At 44.1% G+C, this 22,669-nt stretch overlaps 1 protein-coding gene across 1 annotated transcript in view; it reads right to left on the bottom strand.

Moving 5' to 3' along the window:
* Window positions 1-14,808: 14,808 nt before the first annotated feature.
* HSPBAP1 (HSPB1 associated protein 1) overlaps window positions 14,809-22,669 on the bottom strand; it is a 690,132-nt gene continuing 682,271 nt past the window's right edge. The window contains exon 5 of the mRNA XM_044062769.1: window positions 14,809-14,868. Within this exon, the coding sequence (XP_043918704.1) occupies window positions 14,856-14,868 (13 nt within the window). The 3' untranslated portion in view covers window positions 14,809-14,855. The remainder of the gene's footprint in view (window positions 14,869-22,669) is intronic.

Below are 22,669 nucleotides of genomic sequence, written 5' to 3'. Positions count from 1 at the left end.
CCAAATTTGACTTCTTTTCGTTGAGAGTGTAACCCAAAGAGGTGAGAATGATCTTTACGAAATCCAAATCCTTTTCTAGTTATTCTGGGGAGTTTGCTTAAATGAGACGGTCGTCCAGGTAAGGATAAATCTGAATGTTTCTCTGCCTGCAAAAAGCAATGGCTGGAGCCAGGCACTTTGCAAAAACTCAGAGCAGTAGATAAGCCAAAGGGCAATGGAGGGAATTGAAAGTGTTGCTCCCCAGTCCTGAAGCAAAGGAAATGCCTGCAACTTTCCCTTACTGGGATGTGCAGATAAGCCTCCTTGAGATCCAAAGTTACCAGCCATGAATCCTTGCCCAGCATTGGCAGTAACTGCTGAAGGGTGAGCATCTTGAATTTGGGAATCACCAGAAAGGTGTTTAGAATAGACAGATCCAGAATAGGGTGTCAGGTGCCCCCTTTCTTGGGTACCAGAAAAAGTCATGAATAAAAACCTAGGCCTGCCTGATTTGCACGAACTGGATCTATAGCCCCCATAGTCAGTAGAGAAGAAATTTGAGTTTCTACCTCTGCCCTGAGTGTTCTGGGTATGTCTGGGTACCCTTGCAAAACAGGGAAGGTGTGAAAGTAAAACTTGTAACCTTGGTTCACTATACTGAGCACCCATCTGTCTGTGATGGTAGACCATACCTCTGTGAACCTGGCTAACCTTCCCCCAAAAGGAACCCCAGGGCCCGCAGAGGTATGCACAAGTAAGCCGGAGTCATTGAGAATGTTTGCTTTGGGAAGCTGGCTTAGAATTTCCTGATTTAGCAGAAGAAGAATGCCAATGTTTAGCCCTCTGGAAGATCTGAAACCCCTAGGCTTAGAGCAACCCTGTTTACCAGGATCAGGGGAAAGACCAATTCTTGGAAGGATAATGCCTACTAAATTGAGGAGTATGAACCTGAAGGAAATCTTTTACAGCTTGCATAGATTTTGCCTTATCCTCTAACTTCTTCAGCACCTCCTCAGCCTTATTAGCAAAAAGATTGTCCTTGTGCAAAGGAACATCCAGCAATTTAGAATTAACAGGTTCAGAAAGAGGCTGCTCCCTGAGCCAAGCATGCCTTCTAATTACGGAGCCAGTGGCTGCTACTCTGCAGGAAGCCTCTAAAGTGTCAAAACCACAATGAAGTGAATCCTTATTGACTAAAGTGGCAGAATTCAGTAATTCTTGTAAATCTTTGTTCTCCGTCATGGAAGGAAAATCTCCAAGTTTAGCCTTAACAGCCTCCAAAGTATGCTGCTGATACTTAAGCTTGTGAAAAAGACAATTCACAGATCTAATGGCAAGAGTTGCAGAGGTATAGACTTTTTTACCCCACCTGTCCAAGGCCCTAGACTCCTTATTAGAAGGCACTGGGTTTTTAGCAATAGTAGCCTTAACACCTTTGGGACCTTGGATAAATAATTTCTGGATAAACAGTAAGGTTTTTAAAAAGGAATTGATGAAATTCAGGAATCCTATCATACCTATCTTGGTTTCTGGGAGCAGGAGGAACAGAATTAGGAGTTAAAGAATTTTCCATGAAAACATCATCCACAACTTCTAAAACTGGAGGTATAGCCAGAGGCTTATGTTGTGGCAAATCCAAAAATTCCCTGATTCTTTTCTTAGACTGAGGAAAATTCTGACATTACCATTTAAAGTGTTCCCTAAGAGTATTCAAAGCATCTCCAAAGGAAAAATCTTCTGAAGGGGAGGCAGAAGGGATAAAGTCCTCAGCATCAAAATCCTCAAAGGCAGAAAAAAGTTGAGAATTTCCTTCTTCACCAGCAGACATACTGGAAATTTCAGAATCTGAGACAGAAAAAACATCAGGAGATAATTCCCTAGTCCTCTTTGAAAGGGGGGATGAGAGCCCCTAATCAGGGAAAGAAGATCACCAGCCATTTTTACCAACTGGGACTGAGGCACAGAAGGGGAGGCCAACACCTGCTTGTGAGTAGGCTTGCAGCTGAAAGGTTTACTAACAATCTGGAAGGACTCGGGAGGCCTAGCAACTGCAGAAGTCTGAACTAAGGTAGTCGGTCTGGTTCTGGTCTTATGTCGAAAAGAAGAGGCGTCAGAAGCCAGTGGCTGCAAAGCGGCTCTGGACCCATCTGAGGCAGCGACAGGCGGAGGGTGTGAAGACGAAATAGCATCCTATGGCATGGAGGACTCTGTAAAGGTCTCAGCAGAGGCTTGCAGCTGAAATTCTGCGGACTGCAGGGGCTGCGAAAGCACCTCACTGACTACCGCTGTGCTGACGACCAATTTCACCAGTGCGTCATCAGCAGATTTAACCCTAGGCCTGTCACGGTCCTTCTCTTTGCATTTCCTAGGTATATCCGAAGTCGGGAGACCAGAAGAAGCCATACCGAACTTAGGCCAGACTCCAAAATGCTTATACAAAATCTTAGCTCTATGGCGTATGGTACGCGGGTTAAAGGAAGCACAGAGATTGCAGTTAGGTATGTCGTGCTCAAGGCCTAAACAAGTTATAAAATAGAAATGGAAATCACGGTGCGGAATCTGTTTTCCACAGGCAAGACAGTTATTAACTTTATCTGACATTCGTTAAAGCAAGAAAAGAGGATCCCCAATGGGGTACTTATCTGAAGGCATCTTCAACTTGGTAGTCGGAAAGCAAAACGAAGGTAAACGGCCGACTGGCACTAGTGCAAATTGCATCTGCTTCGGGCTCTGCAGCAAGAAAGACGGAGGAAATGGCGTTGGCTGCCTCCCTTTATACCTGTTGTTCTGACATTGGTTTTACAACCGGCGGCAGTCGACGTCGTATACCAAGGACTCTGGTATTCGGGCCGACTGAGGGCTACCGGAAGCCGGATAACCCATATGTGAGGACTGCAACAGTGAAACACGAAGATCATCAAAGGTTCCTAACAGTGCTTCATAGATCCTCCAGAAAACAAATTTTTCTAGGTAGGGGATGGATGGGAGGGAAGGTGAATTAGAACGAGAATGGTCAACAAAGATGTCAAATTATACCAAGTTATGGTAAGTACATAATGTAAAAATCTGAGGATGTCCTTATCATTCTGATTCACGTATGGGTCAGAGTCCCCAACTACATTTTCTCTTGGGTGGCCTCAAGGAAGGATATGCCGGAGCACTGTCAAGTCAAAAGAAGCTCTGCTTCTGGAGACAATGCCCAGTGTGTAATGAGTCACAAATGTATGGGATTTAGACCAAGTGGCTGCTGCACAGATGTCATCAATTGAAATTCTGGATGAAAAGGCAGAAGATAAGGCTACAGATCTTGCTGAATGTGTTTTAGGAGTCAGCTTCAAATTGTTCTTATCATATATTAAAGAAATGCAATTAGTAATCCACTTTGCAAGAGTTATTTTCATTAGTGCCTACCCCAGCTGATTAGATGAAAAAGACACAAGTAACTGATTTGATTTCCTGAACTGTTTATCCTGTGAAGATAGAAACGTCCAGTAAATGCAACATGTACTCCTCTTTACTGGAATAATTGAGAAAGAAAACTGGTAACTGCAGGTTTGATTAATGTTTGACTCAGTAGCCACTTTAGGCATAAAGAATGGATTAGTATGGAGGGAAACTGTCTTTGTGAAAAATAATGTAAGGTGGTTTAGAATAAAGGGCTTGTAATTCAGAAATTATTCTTGCTGAGGTGATGGCAACAAGAAAAATAGTTTTTGAAGACAAAAATGTTATGTCGCAATCACTAGTTGGTTGAAAAGGTTTCTGAGCTAGGCCTTGGAGAATCAAGGGAAGATCCCAAGGTGAGTGCAGTCGATGACAGGTCTGAGAAGGAAAACCCCTTTCATGAAAGCTCTACATAACCTCAAACAGGCTGCAGATCCTGAAGACAGGCCAGAGTGGAAACTGGATAAGGCTGCCAGTTGAAGCTTGACTGTGGCAAAGCTGAATCCCTCTTTGAACAGGGAAGCAAGAAAGGAGAGGATGGTAGGAATAGAAAATAAAATAACCACTGCAAAGCAAAAGAATGTTAAAATACAGATAAGAAAGGCCACAGATCCAAAAAGTAGCACAGATTTAATAAAATCCTTAGCGCTTTGGCTGAAAAAGCCAACAGTAAAAAAAAAAAAACATTTTGATCATACCTTAAATACACTATAAACACCTGTAACAAACAAATAATTATCCGATAGCATTAATTAAATTACATACTTCCAATTACATTACTTATTGAGCCCAGAAGGCTCCAAAGTATTATATTTCAAAATAAAAAGGGTTTCATTTCTTAAGTTTTTCTTTTATACATGTGCACCCTCCCAAACATACCTCTACTTTTCAAGAATGCAACCCTTTAATTCATTAGGGTTAGCATGATGTAAAGACATAAAATGACTACCCAAAGGGCAATCCAATGTTTTATTTTTTACATCTCTGATGTGTTCTTGAAAACAAACTTTAAAACTTAAATAAGTCAATCAGATGTAACTTCCTACTTAGTTGAAACACTTCACTCTAACATATGTAACCTAGGTAACGCTGTAGGGATAAACGTAAGTCCTAAATTTAATACAGACAACACCGTATGAGAGACATCACAGTTTGACAAATTCAATACTAAAGAATCGCTCAAAAAGTCACACCGTTCAAGTCCATCATTTTTTTTGTTGTGTTGTCCCTTAAAATGCCCTCCCTGATTTTTATAGTGTCCCCAATCATTGTGACCTCTTTTTTTGCCTTGGAACTTCATGCCAGTGTTGTTCTGAAAATGACTATTTAGATCCATTGGATTTTGTGCTTGGGGCAAGGGTGGAAAATGCTCATTTTCATTTTCACCCTCTGTATTAACTTCCACATCATCCGAGGTTCCAAAGGAGACTGAGGTGGAAGCGGAAGCATTATTATAATCTTTTCCCCTCCCACGTGAAGAGGATGACCTATTAACATTGCATTTACATAGAAATGCCATAACTGAGCTGTAATCCTTAATGTCTCTATTTATTATGTTACTTTTTCGTTCAACTAGTTCTTGCTCCAAGTCGACCAATTTGGTATTAGTATCTCGCAACAGTTCATCCAATTTAACTGCAGATAAATATTTTTGCAACTCAGCACTCACTGACACTACTTCCTCCTTAAGTTGTTATCGTTTAAGGAATTCAGACCCATTGTAAGGAACACTGGTGTGCAATAACATCATCAGGATTGTCTTTGCTGAAGTGTGTGGTAGGCGTTTTGAATGCTCTCAAGCCTCTGGGAGTAATATTTAGCTCAACATAATGTTTAAGGCACAGAATGTTCATATGGATATTACGTAATAAATACTCCAATCTCTCCCTTAAATCACACAGTTCCACAGGTAGAGAGACCATACCTGAAGAACCCACAGTTTGAAAAGGATTGGTGAAACAACAATTTTGTTCACCCACATAGCGATCCCACATATTAATAGAAGCTGGAGAGCCTGTGTTGGTATTACTGTTACTCCCATTAAGCTGAAGAACATAATGTTCTATCGACCGCTGTGTGCCATCAGTCAGGTCTTCTCTAAACACTCAAGGAATGTTACTGGCAGGGTCTGTGAACATAAGAGAATCAAAAATAACCACTCCAAAGCAAAAGAATGTTAAAATAAACAGTGCAGGCTGGAGAAGTTGTTTGACCGCAACTGAGCTACAAAATATAAGTATCTTTTGATTATTTTTACAGATTACTGTTTTTATAATTTAATATATATAAAGCACTTTGTCTATTCAGAATCTTCACAAATCCTTATCTGTTTAAAAACTTTCATTTGACTCTGTAGTGCTTTCTTAGGCTATTTTGTCCCACCCTCCCTCCGTGTTGGTGTCTTGCTCTTATACTTGGTGGCTTTGCAGTTGCCCGCCCCTACTGTGACACACCTCCCAGTCTAGTGTCATTAGCTCATTCTTCTTAATACAGAGAGAACATTTGATAAGGCCTTCTGTTCCTCCTTTTCCCTTTTCAAAAAGTAAAACAAAACTTTTTTTTTCTTTTTCGCCTGAACCTTCTTGTGTTCTGACTGTCCTCAAACATATTGGAAATATACAGTATATTTCAGAGCATTTGTTATAACTGTATTTGCTATAACTGATTTAAGTATTTTTTCTGGCTTTTTGAATATTTACTGCTTAGAGACTGCATCTTAGCCTGTTTATACAGCTCTGCATTCTATTTAAACTGTTTTTGTGTTGATTAACTGTTTTGCACTCTTAATTTGTTGCTTAATTTTACCTGTAGGCTAACACACTCAAGTGTGCTAGCTAAAAGCATTTATAGCATTTACTGTCTGTTTTTTTCTTTGTCTCTATAAAAAAAAAAATCTCTTGTTTTCCCACCTTACTGAACTAGAGTAGTCCAGTTTCAGAGTTGCTGATCTCTGGGCTTTGTTTTTAGTTCCTGTTACTGATCCATTGCCTTATTAGGAAGGAGGGAAGTTTCTTTGCTTACCAGTGGGAGTGGGAAGCACTGAGCAGCCTTTTTGTCCGAATTGGTGAAGTTTCAGCCAGAAACTAGTAGTCCATTGGTCGTTTTGGGCCAATTCCTAGCTCCTTTCAGCCCCCTGCTATAAAACACGCTAAACACGCGTTTTCCAGCTTGTACCAACTCAGCACAGATCCTCGTGGTGGCCTGCAGAGTGATCCAAGCAGCAGAGAGCTAAAAGAGTGACTTTCTACCAGATATAAGTATTTTTTGTGGCTTTCCCACTGTTATTAAGCTAGCGACTGCATTTCGCCTGTTTTACTGCTACTTTAAGTGATTTCTGCATTTTACACTGTTTATTGCACTTTTAAGTTACTAATTGTTGCAAATTGTTTCTGTAGGCTACACACTAAAGTGCTAGCCGATTTACAGCATTTATAGCATTTACTGTCTGTTTTTCCTTATCTCTGTAATAAAACAAAACAATCTCTTGTTTTCCCACCTTACTGAACTAGAGTAGTCCAGTTTCAGAGTTGCTGATCCCTGGGCTTTGTTTTTAGTTCCTGTTACTGATCCATTGCCTTATTAGGAAGGAGGGAAGTTTCTTTGCTTACCAGTGGGAGTGGGAAGCACTGAGCGGCCTTTTTGTCCGATTTGGTGAAGTTTCAGCCAGAAACTAGTAGTCCATTGGTCGTTTTGGGCCAATTCCTAGCTCCCTTCAGCCCCCTGCTATAAAACACGCTAAACGCACGTTAGCGCGGAGTTGCCACTGTTGCACACAAGAGCAGCGGCGGTTAAACTATTCGGGCCATCTAAATTCCACTCTTCAAATTTTCCCTTAGAACTACCTTCCTCGAGCTGTACTGCTGATCTAACCAGCATATCCTATAACTGAAAAGTTCATCTATACTTGATTCCCAAGTAGACTATTCTCTATCTGTAAAGCCTAGCACTTACTCCTACAGTACTTGCACCTTGATAAAGCACTCTTATTATAGATAGTACCCCACCAGCCTAAAACCCACTTCCCGGAGTCCTTTGAAAGTCTCTTTATCTACTACTTCTAGTATGTCGAGAATCAGTTGCTAGTGTCCTCTCCAGCTCAACTGGTGAACCTGGGAATATTGAGGCAATGTTACAATTGCCTCATGTACACAGACAATCCTCTCCTTCTCCCACAAAACACAAATACATGCGAGAGATGCAACTATACGGCCAAACTGGAGGCTGAGCTCTCTCAACATAGGACTGGCAAGACCAGACAGGAGGAGAAGGTAACCACACACAATACATACCCAGTCACACATGGTACCATCACAACTTCAAATCATACACATACTCACACAAAGACATACTCGGAGGCTCTGATCAAAAATTTACCAAAACAGCAGAGGCCACCAAAGCAGACACCCAAACAACTACCACCTCACGACCCAACACATGCAACACATAGACCACACAGTCAGAGTGTCAAACAGTCACAGCCCTTAAGGCCAAACAAAATGCCAGACACACTTGTCATTGGTGATTCCATAGTCAGACACACTGACGTCCCGCTCACCAGACTGAGTAAGGAGAAGGTCACAGTAAGCTGCCTGTCGGGCGCTAGAATCCGCCACATAACGCAGGCACTCAGGTCTCTCAACAGCAGGTACAAGTACAACTCAGTCATTGTCCACGCTGGTGTCAACGACCTGAGACGTACCTCCTTGGACTACATGAAAAGGGACATCGAGGAGCTCTCTGATTATGTAGCCCAGGCAGGTATGACCCTGACCTTGAGCAGTATCCTACCTTCACCTAGAATGATGCCACAATACAGTGATAAGATGATCAGCTTTAATAATTGGCTTAAATTCTGGTGTCATTCAAAGGGATCCAATGTCTGTCTGCCTGGGATGACATGCTGGACAAGCTACGCTGCTTCAAGGGACGGCTTGCACCTGTCACCCTGGGCTTCCGGATATTGGCAAAGGCTCTTGCCACCCCATAGTGCCTTTTAGGCAAGGCTCAAATTCTAAACCTACCACCCTAGAACACCAAAAGGAAAAAACTAAGGGTAATGCTGCTCAATGCCAGAAGTCTCAATCTCAAGATGCACGCACTCGAGGCCCTTCTCAATATGGAGAACATCGATGTCTGTGCTGTGACAGAAACCTGGTTCAAGGCTCCTGAGAGCACCCCAGCACTAACAGGTTTCACCTCATATCATGCGTTCCGGCCCCAAAATCCGGACAACACCAAGAAAGGAGGGGGGGTGTCCATATTCATAAAGGACACCCACACCTCAAGGTTGGTGGCAATGCACGATGCATCGGAGACCATCCAGGTGCAATTAACCATAGGCAAGACTGCTCTGCAATTTGTATCATGTTACAGGCCACCCTCTCAAACTCAGGAACCTCACATGGCCTTCCTGAAAACATTGGAGGGGATAAATGTATCTCCAAACACCATCATACTAGGTGATTTCAACTACCCTAATATAGAGTGGGAACACTACTCAAGCCCGAACACTCTAACCCAAAGATTCCTGGAGTTCATAAACTCAAATGCCATGGAACAACTAGTCACCATCCCCACAAGAGGAGAAAACATACTTGATCTCATCATCACGAACATGGGATCAAAATATTCAACACCGGAAGTATACCCCTCACTGGTGAGATCAGATCATAAACTAATCTCGCTGGAGGTCGTCATCCCGCCCCCACCTGAAACAAAAAAGACCACAGTGAAAAACTTCTCAAAAGCCGATTTCACACTTCTAAAAACTAGTGTGGTCTCCTTTAAGGCCCCTGAGCCAGTGGTAAACATTACTCAAACCGCTGAATCACTTACAAATGCCTTCTACCAGCACCTACAGGACTGCATGGATCAGGCAATCCCAAACAAAACTAAGACTCTCTGTACCAAAGGCAAGCGTCCAGTCTGGTGGACCCCAGCCATAAACAAGCTCTACAACAAAGGAGGAAGCTACTACAAGATAGAGCAAAATCCTTGAAAGGTAAGACACCTTTGATCATTATAAGTAAAAACTAAGAGCTCTCATAAAATCATCCAAGGCAAATTTTGAGAGAAAAATCGCCAAGGACTCTAAAGACAATCATAAGGCCTTCTTTAGCTATGTTAGAAACCTAGGAGGAAACTCCCAGATATGCTCAGAATTAGTTCAAAATGATGTGAAAATTACTGAACCTACACACATTGCTAACATACTGGCTGACAGGTTCAGTGCAAACTCCCTCCCCCAAAAGGAGAGATATCTATTCCAGAGGATTGTAGCCCCCCAAACATCTCCAACACCCAGGTGAGAACTGCCCTCACTAAGGCAAAAAACACAGCATCCATGGGACTGTCCCCGGCTGTGTGCTTCATGAACTCAATGAGGAATTAAACCCACAGTTAGGACAGCTGTTTAATCTTAGCCTCACCTCAGGATCACTGCCAAGGAGTGGCGACGGCAACTGTGGTCCCACTTCATAAGGGCGGTGCCTCCACAGACCCTGGAAATTACCGCCCCATTAGCTTGACAAGCCTTATCTGCAAAGCCATGGAGAGGATCATAATGGAACTCATAAATAAAGACATAGGGAACTTGCAGACTTTGGATCCAACCCAGTTTGGCTTTGTCAAAGGCAGATCCTGCCTCAAACTTGGTTGACTTTTTCGAGACAGTCACCAAGGCCATTGATGAGGGAAGGGAGTCCATACAGCCTACCTCGACCTGGCAAAGGCCTTCGACACAATACCCCACTCAGGTATCATCGAAAAACTCATCAGCTTGAATGTAAACCCATACATCACAAGATGGGTTGCAAACTGGCTAAGTGACAGAACCCACAGGGTCAGAGTTGCTGGAGCCATGTCAGACTCAAAGCCTGTCACAAGTGGTGTCCCACAGGGCTCAGTCCTGGGTCCACTCTTGTTCGGCATCTACTTTTCTGAAGTACAAGCAAATACAGGAGGGTTATGGCTGACAAAGTTTGCAGATGACTGCAAACTGGGCGCCATAGTCGAAAACACATCTGACACAGATATCCTCCAGAAGGGCCTCACAGAAACGGATAACTGGTGCCAGAGCCATGGCCTGAAGTTAAACGCCAAAAAATGCATAGTCATACCCTTCGGGAAAAACAAGGTTACCCCTAGCTATCATACAGGTGGCAATCCACTGAGCACAGAAAAAGTCATCAGGGATCTGGGGACCCAAGTTGACAGTAGCCTTCGTTTGACACTCATGTTGCTAAAGTAGTTAGGAAAACCTTCTATATCGCCCACCTGATCATGAAGGGATTCACATCTAGATCAAGGGAGGTCATTGTCCCCCTGTACTCATCACTCATTAGACCTATGATTGAGTACAATGCCCGTTCGAATGTATCTGACCAGACACCTGCTGCAGCTTGAAAGGCCCCAAAAGTTCCTCACCAAAAGGATAAAGGGTCTCAAAAATATGTCTTATGCTGCCCGACTGAAAGAACTCCAGCTCTATTCAGTCTCATACGCTTGCTCAGAGGTGACCTGTGCCTGACATATAAGGCCATGTCAAACCCAGATTTGATGAATATGCTTCACCTCAAAAATCTAGATCCTCAGAACCACAAGGGCAGGAGACTTAAACCTTGACACGGTTATAAATAGAATGTGCTGGAGGGACAGATTCATCACCCAGAGACTCCCTATGCTGTGGAACAAAATCCCGGTACATGTGAGGCAGAGCACCTCGCTGGCCTTGTTCAAGAGGAATCTTGACCAATGGATGGGAGATCGCAGATATACCCCAGGGATTACTTCAGTGTCACTGCTTGACAGAGGCACAGAAAAATGATAGGCATAGTTTTTATTCAAACTAAAGGGGTGGCGAAAGCCACATAACTATGGGCTAGGCTTATAAATGCCCTTGGGCAGATAGCCTAGTATGAACCTATGACAAGAAAGCCACAGATCAAAAAAGGAGCACAAATTTAATAAAATCCTTAGCGCTTCGGCTGAAAAAGCCTTTTAAGAGTAAATAAAACACATTTTGATCACACCTTAAATACACTATTAACACCTGTAACAAACAGTTATCCAATAGCATTAATTAAATGACATACTTCCAATTACATTGTTTATTGAACCCAAAAGGCTCCAAAGTATTATATTTCAAAATAAAAAGTGTTTCCTTTCTTAAAAGTTTTTCTTTTATACCTGTGCACTCTCCCAAACATGCCTCTACCTTTTCAAGAATGCAACCTTTTAATTCATCAGGGTTAGAATGATGTAAAGACATAAAATGATTACCCAAAGGGCTATCCAATCTTTTATTTTTTATATCTCTGATATGTTCTAGAAAACAAACTTTAAAACTTCTACATGTCTCCCCAATATAAAATAAACTACAAGTACATTTCAGGACATAAATTATCCCTTCTGTGTTGCATGAATAGTTATTTGTCACAAACCTGGTTTCATTAATATAAGGAAAGAAATGAACTACCTGCTTACAAATAGAATATATATTACAAGGCAAAGTTCCTGTGTTCCTGACAATATTCCTACTTATACTGACATCTGGTGGTGTAAAACGATTATGCACAATCATGTCAGACAAGTTTCTAGCACTATCCTGAGAAATATTGACACAATTAGGTAATACACTAAGTACTAAGTCTTTATCCCTCAGTATCATAGGCCAAAATTGTTCTACTTTTCTAACTACTTGTTCGGTTAGCACAGTAAAGGTAGTTACAAAATAAATGTATTTTTTATTTTCTTTGTTCTTACAGTTATTCCTAATTATGCCTGATTTTTTCTTCCATCAACCAAGTCCCAGCCTTTAAGAATATTATTACCACTACTTCTTATATTTTTATATCTCATTTCCATTATCTTAAATTTTGCCAGTGTTACTACATTTCCATCATAACCTCTGCTGATAAACATATTTTCAGCTTCTAGTATCTCCTTGTCAAAGTCAACATCTGCACTACATAACCTATTTATTCTTAGAAATTAATTATATGGTAGTACAGAAGTCAGATGTTGAGGGTGACAACTATTGCCATCCAAAAAAATACATTTGATCAAATTTTCTATGGATACTGGTTACAAAACCCTTAAGTTCTATATCCAAGAAGTTCACCCGGTAACCCAACTGTATTCCATCAAATTGGAGGCCCATATTATTAGACTGGAGGTCATTTACAAATGACTGGGCATCTACTTCCTTCCCATCACATAATTATCTATAAACCTGAAGTATGTAACTACCTGCAATTTATAAAAAGTATGTGAATATATACAGTCCATTTCAAACTTGGCCATTACCAGGTTAGCATACGTGGGGGCAAAAGCTGCCCCAATCACTGTGACTTGCAACTGGTGAAAAACTTCCCCAATAAACATAAAAAAAGTTTTAAGCAAAAAGAAACCAATTCAATTAAGAAATGAGACACAGGTGAATCACCTAAAATAATAAAACAAAGCTTGTTTTCCTATAATATGTTTTACATTTGTATATAGGCTTTTCACATCCATGCAAAGCCAGTACACATTGTACTTTTCCATGTTAGCCCTTTAATTTTTACTTAAAAAATCTGGACTATCCCTAATGTAAGATGGAATATTCATAACATATTTTTAAACATTCATGCAATAAAATGCAAATGTTTTTCAAAAAATACATTCACTGCTGAAATAATTGGTCTTTAACTCAAATTTTGAATACCTTTGTGTGTTTTTGGTAAGCAATAAAATACTGCTATATTACTATTTTCAACACTAAACTTTTTTCTAAATCACTAGCAGTGAAATAACCCAACCGTAAACCTTTTTTTCAGCAAGCTTTGATATTCATTAATAGACTCATAATACTTAGTTATGTCACATTTCTCATATACTTCATTATTAAGATGGGCAAACATGTCAAGATACTGAGTATAATACTAAATTACAATTTGATTCCCTTTGTCCGACTGCTTCACCACCAATCTCATATCTTTACAAAATGCTAACCATTGTTCTTTAGTTAATTCACATTGTTTTTATTTTTTATACATTCCTGACATAACTGCTCAACTTGGAAATTCAAAGTGGAAATATAACCTTGTATATTACTATTCGTAAATGGGGAAATATGACTTTTAACATGAATTTTGCTAGTATCGAAATTACTGTAGGCATTAATATCATACTATTATAAGCTAACTTGTGATGAACAAGAACAAAAAGAATCATCCAAACTTTCATTGAGTACAATTTATCCTCCATTATCCCATTTATTAAAGAAGTCAATCAGATGCAACTTCCTACTTAGCTGAAACACTTCACTCTAACATATGTAACCTAGGCTGAAGGGATAAACTTAAGTCCTAAATTTAATACAGACAACACCGTATGAGACACACAACAGTTTGACAAATTCAATACTAGAGTGTCACTCAAAAAGTCACACCTTTCAGTTTCATCGCATTTTTTTGTTGTTTTGTCCCTTAAAGTGTCCTCCTTGATTTTTATAGTGTTCCCAATCACTGCGACCTCTTTTTTTGCCTTAGAACTTCATGCCAGTGTTGTTCCAAAAATGACTATTTAGATCCATTGGATTTTGTGCTTCGGGCAAGGGTGGAAAATGCTCATTTTCATTTTCACCCTCTGTATTAACTCCGACATCATCCGAGGTTGCAAAGGAGACTGAGGTGGAAGCGGAAGTATTATTATAACCTTTTCCCCTCCCACATGAAGAGGATGACCTATTAGCATTGCGTTTACATAGAAACGCCATATCTGAGCTGTAATCCTTAATGTCTCTCTTTATTTTGTTACTTTTTTGTTCAACTAGTTCTTGCTCCAAATCAACCAGTTTGGCATTAGTATTTCGCAACAGTTCATCCAATTTCACTGTAGATAAATGTTTTTGCAACTCAGCACTGATCAACACTATCTCCTTAAGATATCACTGTTTAAGGAGGTCTCTATCAGGATTTGGACACATTGTAAGGAACACTGGTGTGCAGCCTCAATCCACCTTTTGCGAAAAATATCAGCAACATTGTCTTTGTTGAAGGGTGTAGTAGGTGTTGTGAAGCTCTCAAGCCTCTGGGAGTAATATTTAGTTCAACATAACGTTTAAGGCACAGATTGTTCTCATGGATACTAGTTTCTTTACGTAATAAATTCTCCAATCTCTCCCTTAAATCACACACTTCAACAGGTAGAGAGACCATACCTGAAGAACTCACAATTTGAAAAGGATTGGTGATATGACAATTTCATTCACCCACATAGTGATCCCACATATTAATAGAAGCTGGAGCGCCCGTGTTGGCATTACTGTTGGTAGTATTAGTAGCAATAGCATCCATAGTTCTGAAGCCCCTCCCATTAAGCTGAAGAACATATATTCTATCAACCGCTGTGTGCCATCAGACAGGTCTTCTCTAAACACTCGAGGAATGTTACTGGCAGGGTCTGTGGCCATAAGAGAACCAAAAATAACTACTCCAAAGCAAAAGAATGTTAAAATAACGACAAGAAAGGCCACAGATCCATAAAGTAGCATAGCTTTAATAAAATCCTTAGCGCTTTGGCTGAAAAAGCCTTCTAAGTGTAAAAAAAAAAACACATTTTGATCACACCTTAAATACACTATAAACAACTGTAACAAACAATTATTCAATAGCATTAATTAAGTTATATACTTCCGATTACATTCTTTATTGAGCCCAAAAGGCTCCAAAGTATTATATTTCAAAATAAAAAGTGTTTCCTTTCTTAAAAGTTTTTCTTTTATACCTGTGCACTCTCCCAAAGATACCTCTACCTTTTCAAGAATGCAACCCTTTAATTCATCAGGATTATAGCATGATGTAAAGATATAAAATTATTACCCACAGGGCTATCCAGTCTTATTTTTTTATATCTCTGATGTGTTCTTGAAAATGAACTTTATTTTATATTGGGGAGACATGTAGAAGTTTTAAAGTACAAGTACATTTCAGGACATAAATTATCCCTTCTGTGTTGCATGAATACTTACCATTTGTCACAACCTGGCTTCATTTATATATGGAAAGAAATTAACTACCTGCTTACAAATAGAATTAGAAGTTATGTACTTACCATAACGTTCCATCTGAGTAGGTGGATTCATTTGTCTGCAACCTGTGGGTATGTATCCGATATCGGATCCGAACCGGCATGGTTTATCCATCTATGGATCCGAGCTCCTAGCTCCTCCCCTCACCCATAATGTTCTGCTCTCCCTACATGACCTCAGATCGAGTTTGCCCTGCACCAACTACCCTAACCAAAGGGTAGCACATCCTATGCAGGAAACTGACAAGGCCAGGGGGATAGGAGGGCGGGATGGTTGCAGACAAATGAATCCACCTACTCTGATGGAATGTTATGGTAAGTACATAACTTCTAAATCTGAAGTAGGAGAATTCATTTGTCAGCAACCTGTGGGACAGAGTCCCCAGCTACCTGAATCTTGGGCGGCCATCATGGAAGGATATTCCGGAGCACCGCGGAGCCAAAGGATGCTCTACCTCTAGACGTGATGTCCAGCTTGTAATGAGAAATAAAGGTATGAGATGAAGCCCAAGTGGCTGCTGAACAAATGTCATCCAGAGGAACCCTAGACTTAAAGGCCGCTGAGGTAGAGACAGACCGGGTCGAATGAGCATGGACTCCCTCCGGTGCGGACCTCCCAGAAGCTTGGTAAGCTAACAGAATACACTGGGAAATCCAGCGTGACAAGGAAACTTTGGAAATTGGCTTACCCAGATTGAATTTGGCAAAGGAAATGAACAATTGGTCGGATTGCCTATGACCAGCTGTCCTGTTAAGATAAAAACGAAGCTGCCTGTGAACATCCAAGGAATGCAGCTTGTATTCACCTTTGTTCTGATACTTAGGAAAGAAAACAGGGAGGTTGATGGACTGATTAATGTTCGCTTCCGAAGCTACCTTAGGAAGAAAGGAGGGATTGATCCTGAGGCACACCCGGTCCGGATGGAAGACCAAATAAGGCAGTTTCATGGACAGGGCTTGAAGTTCAGAAACTCTCTTAGCAGAGGTAATGGCTACTATAAATGCAGTCTTAAGAGACAAGAATTTTAGATCTACTGTGGCCGCAGGCTCGAAGGGGGGAGCGGTCAAGGCCTGAAGAACTAAAGAAAGATCCCACGGGGGAACCGCCTCTTTGACAGGAGGTCTAAGCAGAAAGGTGTCTTTTAGGAAGATTTTACATAACTTGGCAGACATAAGAAGCCCAGAGTCATGACCAACATGGTAATGAGAAATGGCCGCTAGCTGAACTTTGACCATAGAATTACTGGCGCCATCATTAAAGAGAGTAGTAAGGAAGTCAAGAACCAAAGGAAGGGGAACCGTGAAGGGATCTAGACCTTGCCGCTCTGCCCAAATGGAGAAACGCTTCCATTTACTGCGGTAAATTTTTCTGGTAGAGGGTTTATGAGCCGCTACCAGAATGGCCTTAACTGGGGACGAGATACCGGGAGTCCTGATTAAGAGTGGAACTGGAGCAGCCAAGCAGTCAGCTTCAGGTTGTCCAGGTTCGGAGTTGGTAGGTTCGATGGGTGTGATATCAGATCCGGAATGGGATCTAGAATCCAAGGTGGATTCACTGAGTGAGACCTTAGGTACGGGAACCAGATCTGTCGAGGCCAGAATGGGGCTATGAGGATCATTCTGCACCCCAACCGAGAGGCTTTCTGAAGCACCTTGAGCATCAGAGGCATGCGTAAAAAAGACCGGGAGGCCAAGCATGCACCAGAGCGTCTCTCGGGGAATCCCCTTGGAGGTGGGATTAGAGCGAAAAAACTGTCGCACTTGGTGTTTAAGGGAAAAGCAAAGAGATCGCAACAGGGAGTCCCCCACTGTGCGAAGATACGTTCCGCTATTTGAGCATTGAGAGACCACTCGTACGGGGAGAGAATGGTGCGACTGAGCTTGTCCGCAAGGATGTTGGACCGACCCGGAATATGCGTTGCGATGAGAAAGCGGTTGGTGGAGATCGCCCATTCCCACACTCTCATGGCTTCTCGACATAAAGGGTAAGACCTGGTTCCCCCCTGTTTGTTGATGTACCAGACCACCGACATGTTGTCTGACTGAATCGCAATGTTCCCAGGGGAAGGAAGGCTTGAAGTGCTTGCAACGCCAAGAGCACCACCCTCATCTCCAGAACATTGATATGCAGGCAGGTCTCTGAATCATTCCACGTGCCTTGGACCGTCCGGCCCGCAAAATGCCCCCCCCCCACCCGAGGCGGGAAGCATCCGTGGTCACTGTGGCGAGAGGGGGAGATGCACAAAAAGAGCAGCCTCTGTGGAGATCCGGGGAATGGAGCCACCACAAGAGAGACCGCTTGCAAGCCTTGCTGATTGCAATGGGGTGATGCAGGGGGAGAGAGAGAAATGACCATTGCACCTGAAGTGTCCACTGAAGTACCCACATGTTCAAGCGGGCGAGTGGAAGAAGAGAAATCGCTGCCGCCATAGACCCTAGTGCCCTCAGGACCAATTCTGCAGGAACCGAGCTGGAGTGGAGGATGGCCCGCACCTGGAGTCGCAGATTCCGAACCCTGTCGGTAGTGAAAAAGGCCTTTAACTTCCTCGTGTCTAACCTGGCTCCTATGAATTCTATTAACTGAGTAGGGACCAGGTTGGACTTTCCTACGTTTACCGTGATGCTTAGCCAGGGAGCTAGGCGAAGAAAGGAGTCTCTTGCCAAGGACAGTAGATGCCTTGTTGGGGCGGTGAGAAGCCAGTCGTCCAGATACGGAAAGACCTGCACCCAGTGAAGCCTCAGGTGGGCCGCAACCACTGCTAATACTTTGGTGAAAACCCTGGGGGCTGTGGTGAGACCAAAGGGAAGGACCCTGAACTGGAAGTGACTGGCTCCCAACCGGAAGCGAAGAAACCTCCTGGACCGTCTGTCCATTAGTATGTGGTAGTACGCATCCTTGAGGTCTATAGAGCACATCCAGTGATTTTCTCCATGAAGGGGGAGGATGGATTGTAGAGTGACCATCCGGAACTTCTCCTTGGGAACTGCCAGGTTTAATAGGGACAGGTCCAGAATGAGTCTTAGGTCCCCCCGTCTTCTTGGGCACTAAAAAGAACCTGGAGTAGAACCCTGATCCGATCTGGTCTGGGGGGACGGGCTGGATGGCTCTTTTTCTCAGCAGATGGCCAATTTCTGCTGAAGCGGCCTCCCTCTGATCGGGTGGAATGTCGGGGAGGGATTTTAATTTTGGGATGTGAAGAAATGGGATTTTGTAGCCACTGGATATAATCTGGAGAACCCAGCGGTCTGACGTTATGGACTCCCATGCCGCTAGGTGTTCCGGAAAACGTCCCCCGACTGCCTCCAGAGTGGAGCAGTTGGGCAACCCCTCAGGGTTGCTGCATGGGCCGTTCAGAGAAAGGTTCCCTGGACCCAAAATTCATGGGAGCCCCTCTGCCCCTGGGGCGGCGTCCTCCCTGTCCTCCTCTGCCGCGGAAGGACTGGTTGTCCGGAGCAGGTTGGGATTGCTGCGACTTCTGGAACCACATCTTCTTCTGGCCCTTTTGGTTCCTAGAGTAGGACCTCTGGGGCACAGAGAAGCAGACTCCGACGGCAGACAGCGTCTTCCCGTCCTTCTCGCTCTGGACCAAGGTGTTGCGAACCGTTTTGCCAAAAAGGGAAGAACCGTCAAAGGGGGCGTTCGCGAATGACGCCTTGAAGGGCTCCGTGAAATTGCAATGGCGGAGCCAGGCTTGGTGTCTTGTGACTAGGCCCACTCCCGCAGCTCTAGCGGCTCCCTCGGTAGCATGGGAAAGTAACCGCATAGAGGTATTGGTCACGGAACGAAGAGTGGCCATACGGGTGGAGTGCAAAAGTTTGTCCTCCTCCGACATGGACTCTGGGGGGGGGGATGCAGCGTATTCTTTGATAAGATTGCGCTGCATCCTAATGACATGTGCCAGATAGTTGAGCACCCTCACTGAGAAGGTCGCTGAACTAAACATTCGCTTCCCCAAGCGGTCCATCATCCGAGACTCCTTGCTCGGGGGATGGACTGAGGGACTCTCCTGAGCAAGTTCCCTCTTAGTGGCTGCTGCCAACAACATGGCATCTACCTGGGGTCCCTTGCTCCAGTGGGCACGGTCAGCAGGGGGGCTAAGAATCCTGTCCGGCCTCTTGGGGATTGGCTCCACGGCGTCCGGTTCCTTCCACGCCCTGGTGGTAATAAGGTCCACCAGGGGGTTGGCAGGAGGGGACACCCAAGAGGTAGACGGGCCTGCTTCAAATGCCTCCAAGAACACAGACTCGTCCGAGGACGACTTTGGGGCAGATCACCCACCTCTTATACGTAACATTTCCATGATGTCTCCAAAGGAGACATCCTTAGGGGGGGTGATCTTGGGGAGCCTTCCCTTTCCTCCAAATCCGTGTCTTCAGTTAAAGACTCGGGGGAGTCTATGTGCCTCCTCTTACACGTGTGCTTGCGAGGTGCTTCCTCGGGGGGGCTGTCCGAGGAGCCCTCGCCAGCGGTGTCTAGTTCCAAAGGAACTGCTTGGGGCAATGAAACGGGCTGTCCCAGTGGCCGGGTGATGGAAGCCTGACCTAGAGCAGATGGAGTGCGGGAAGGAGCCGAAGCAAGGGCCGGGGGTCCGGATGCCCTCAACAGAGCCCTCTCCACTACATCAAAAGCCAAGGGGGAGCCAGCCTCGAACAAACGATCTGAAAGTCGGCTCCCCCTCGGATCCAAGGAGTGGATCGGAGCCGGCGCCGAGCCCCTCGGATCAGAGGAACCAGTGCGCTCCGACACGGAAGGCGCCGAAGGCACACTGAGTCCCTCGGATCCGAAGCTCGGGCCAAGGCTCCGCGAGGTCGGATCAGACACACTCGAGGGCAGGGTCGGATTCGAAGTACCCAGTACTGTCGGTGCCGACCCACCCCTGGCTCCGAAGCTGCTCGGCTCCGAGCCCGGGTAGCAGGTCAGAGAAGGAGCTATGGGCTTGAAAAATGGGGTCGAGCTCCCCCCCAGGGGGGAAGGGGAGGCAGGAGCACTCCCATCTGCATCTGGGCCTGGATGAACCTTCGCATCATCCGGTCCAGATCAGCGTCGGAGAGGCTGTAGGTAGCCTTGAGTGCCACCTTGATAGCCTCGAAGGAGGTCGGGTCTCCTCCTCCTCAGGCCCCGGTGAGAAACATGGGGACCGGAGCCGAGGAGGAGAGCCAGCAGCCAGAGAGGCCGGAGGAGAAGCCCGCTTAGCCGGCGGGGCCGAGATGGAGGTCTCGGCCCGCCGCTAGTGGTGCTTCTCTCTCCGGTCCTTCTTCCTGGCTTCCCTCTCCTCCGAACCCGTAGAGGGAGTTTGAATCCTGGGAGGAGGAGGGGGAGCAGGCAATGTAGAAACTGCCGAAGCCGTCACTACCAACGGGGCAGGGGCCAAAGCCGAGTCCAGGGGTAAGAGACCCGCCAAGACCAGCTTCGACCTCCGCTCCTTCAATGCCCTGGGGTTGAACCCTGCACAGATTGAACACCCAGAAGTGAGGTGTTCAACCCCAAGGCATCGAACGCACCGAGTGTGGCCATCAGCAGGAGATAGCTTATGGCCACACTCGGAGCATTTTGAGAATATTGCCTTTGGGGCCTCAGACATACTAACTTTTTTTTTTTTTTTTTTTTTTTTTTTTTTAAAGAAAAAAGTTAAACTAACACACACACACCAAAGGCCCCAAAGAAAAACACACACTCACACTAGCTATGTGCCAGAGAGGGGAGGGTACATAAAATAAAGTTAACTTAACCCAAAAATAGTATAAATAGGAAGGGAACATAACACTTTCACACAGTTAAAGTATTTTTAAGAAGAAATAACCCTTATAAAATACCAAAAATCCACTTAGCTTATGGAGCTCGAAATCTAGGCTGTCACCATGAACGCGGCAAACTAGATCTGAGGTCATGTAGGGAGAGCAGGGCTTTATGGCTGAGGGGAGGAGCTAGGAGTTCGGATCCATAGCTGGATAAACCATGCCGGTTCGAATCCGATATCGGATCCATACCCACAGGTTGCTGACAAATGAATTCTCCTACTTCAGATCATCGATTACAAGGCACAGTTCCTCTGTTACTAACAATATTCCTACTTATACTGATGGTAGGAATTAGAAAATCTGTTTCACTTGCTTTTGTATACTTTTTTGATAGAGGCCTTTTGAGAAGCTAAAACAATACTCTTTACTGGAGAAGAAAGCCTGGATCCTTTGACAATCATTGAAATTGGAGAAACCATGCAGTTAGCTTGAGAGTGGGCAGATCCTGATAGAATCCCAGAGATGGATGGATTAGTAGATCCTGGTTGGGCTCCAGTATCCAGGGAGGACACTTCAGGTGAGACCATAAGAAGGGGAACCAAATCTGACAAGGCCAATAAGGGGCAATGAGAATTACAGTGCTCTTCAACCACTGGGCTTTCTGAAGGAATTTTGGGATCAACGGCAGGGGGAATAAGCATAAAGAAGACCGGAGGGCCAATCATGGACTAGTGTGTCCCTTGGGGACTTGCCAGGTGGGGGGGGTCAACACAAAGTACTTGCTGCACTTGCAGTTGGGAGGGGAAGCAGAGAGATCACAGCAAGGATGGCCCCCAATGGTTGAAAATCTGGTTCACTACCGTTTGGTTGAGGGACCACTCATGGGGTGTCAGAATGGACCTGCTGAGTTTGTCCGCCAGCACATTGGTTTTCCCTGGTATGTGAGTTGCAATGAGAAAGTGGTATGAAAATACTGTCCACTCCCAAACTTTCATGGTCTCCCTGCAAAGAGGGTAAGAACAGGTTCCTCCTTGTTTGTTGATGTACCAGACTACTAACATGTTGTCTGTGTGGACTGCAATAGTCCCCAGAGGGAGAATATCCTGAAAGGCTTGCAATGAAAGGAGGACACCTCTCATCCCTAGGACACTGATATGCAGTCTGACCTCTATGGGAGTCCAAGTGCCTTGGACCTCTTTGAAATGCCCCCTCCACACTAGCTGGGAAGCATCCATGGTCAATGTGGCTGTGGGCAAGGGAAGAATGAATGGTTTGTCAACTTACAGGTCAGAATGAATCCACCATTCCAGGTGGGTTCTGCAAACTTTTGTCAACTTGAGAGGAACAGATGGAGACTGGTGAAGTATAGATCACTGCACAGCCAAGATCCACTGGAGAACATGCATACAGAACCTTTCCAGAGGAACTAACTTTT

This window comes from Protopterus annectens, chromosome 2.part1, assembly GCF_019279795.1.
Source record: "Protopterus annectens isolate FY-2018-M chromosome 2.part1, PAN1.0, whole genome shotgun sequence".
Classification (NCBI taxonomy): Eukaryota; Metazoa; Chordata; order Ceratodontiformes; family Protopteridae; genus Protopterus; species Protopterus annectens.
The sequence above is the reverse complement of the archived record's forward strand: the minus strand, read 5'-3'. Positions and strand labels throughout refer to the sequence as shown.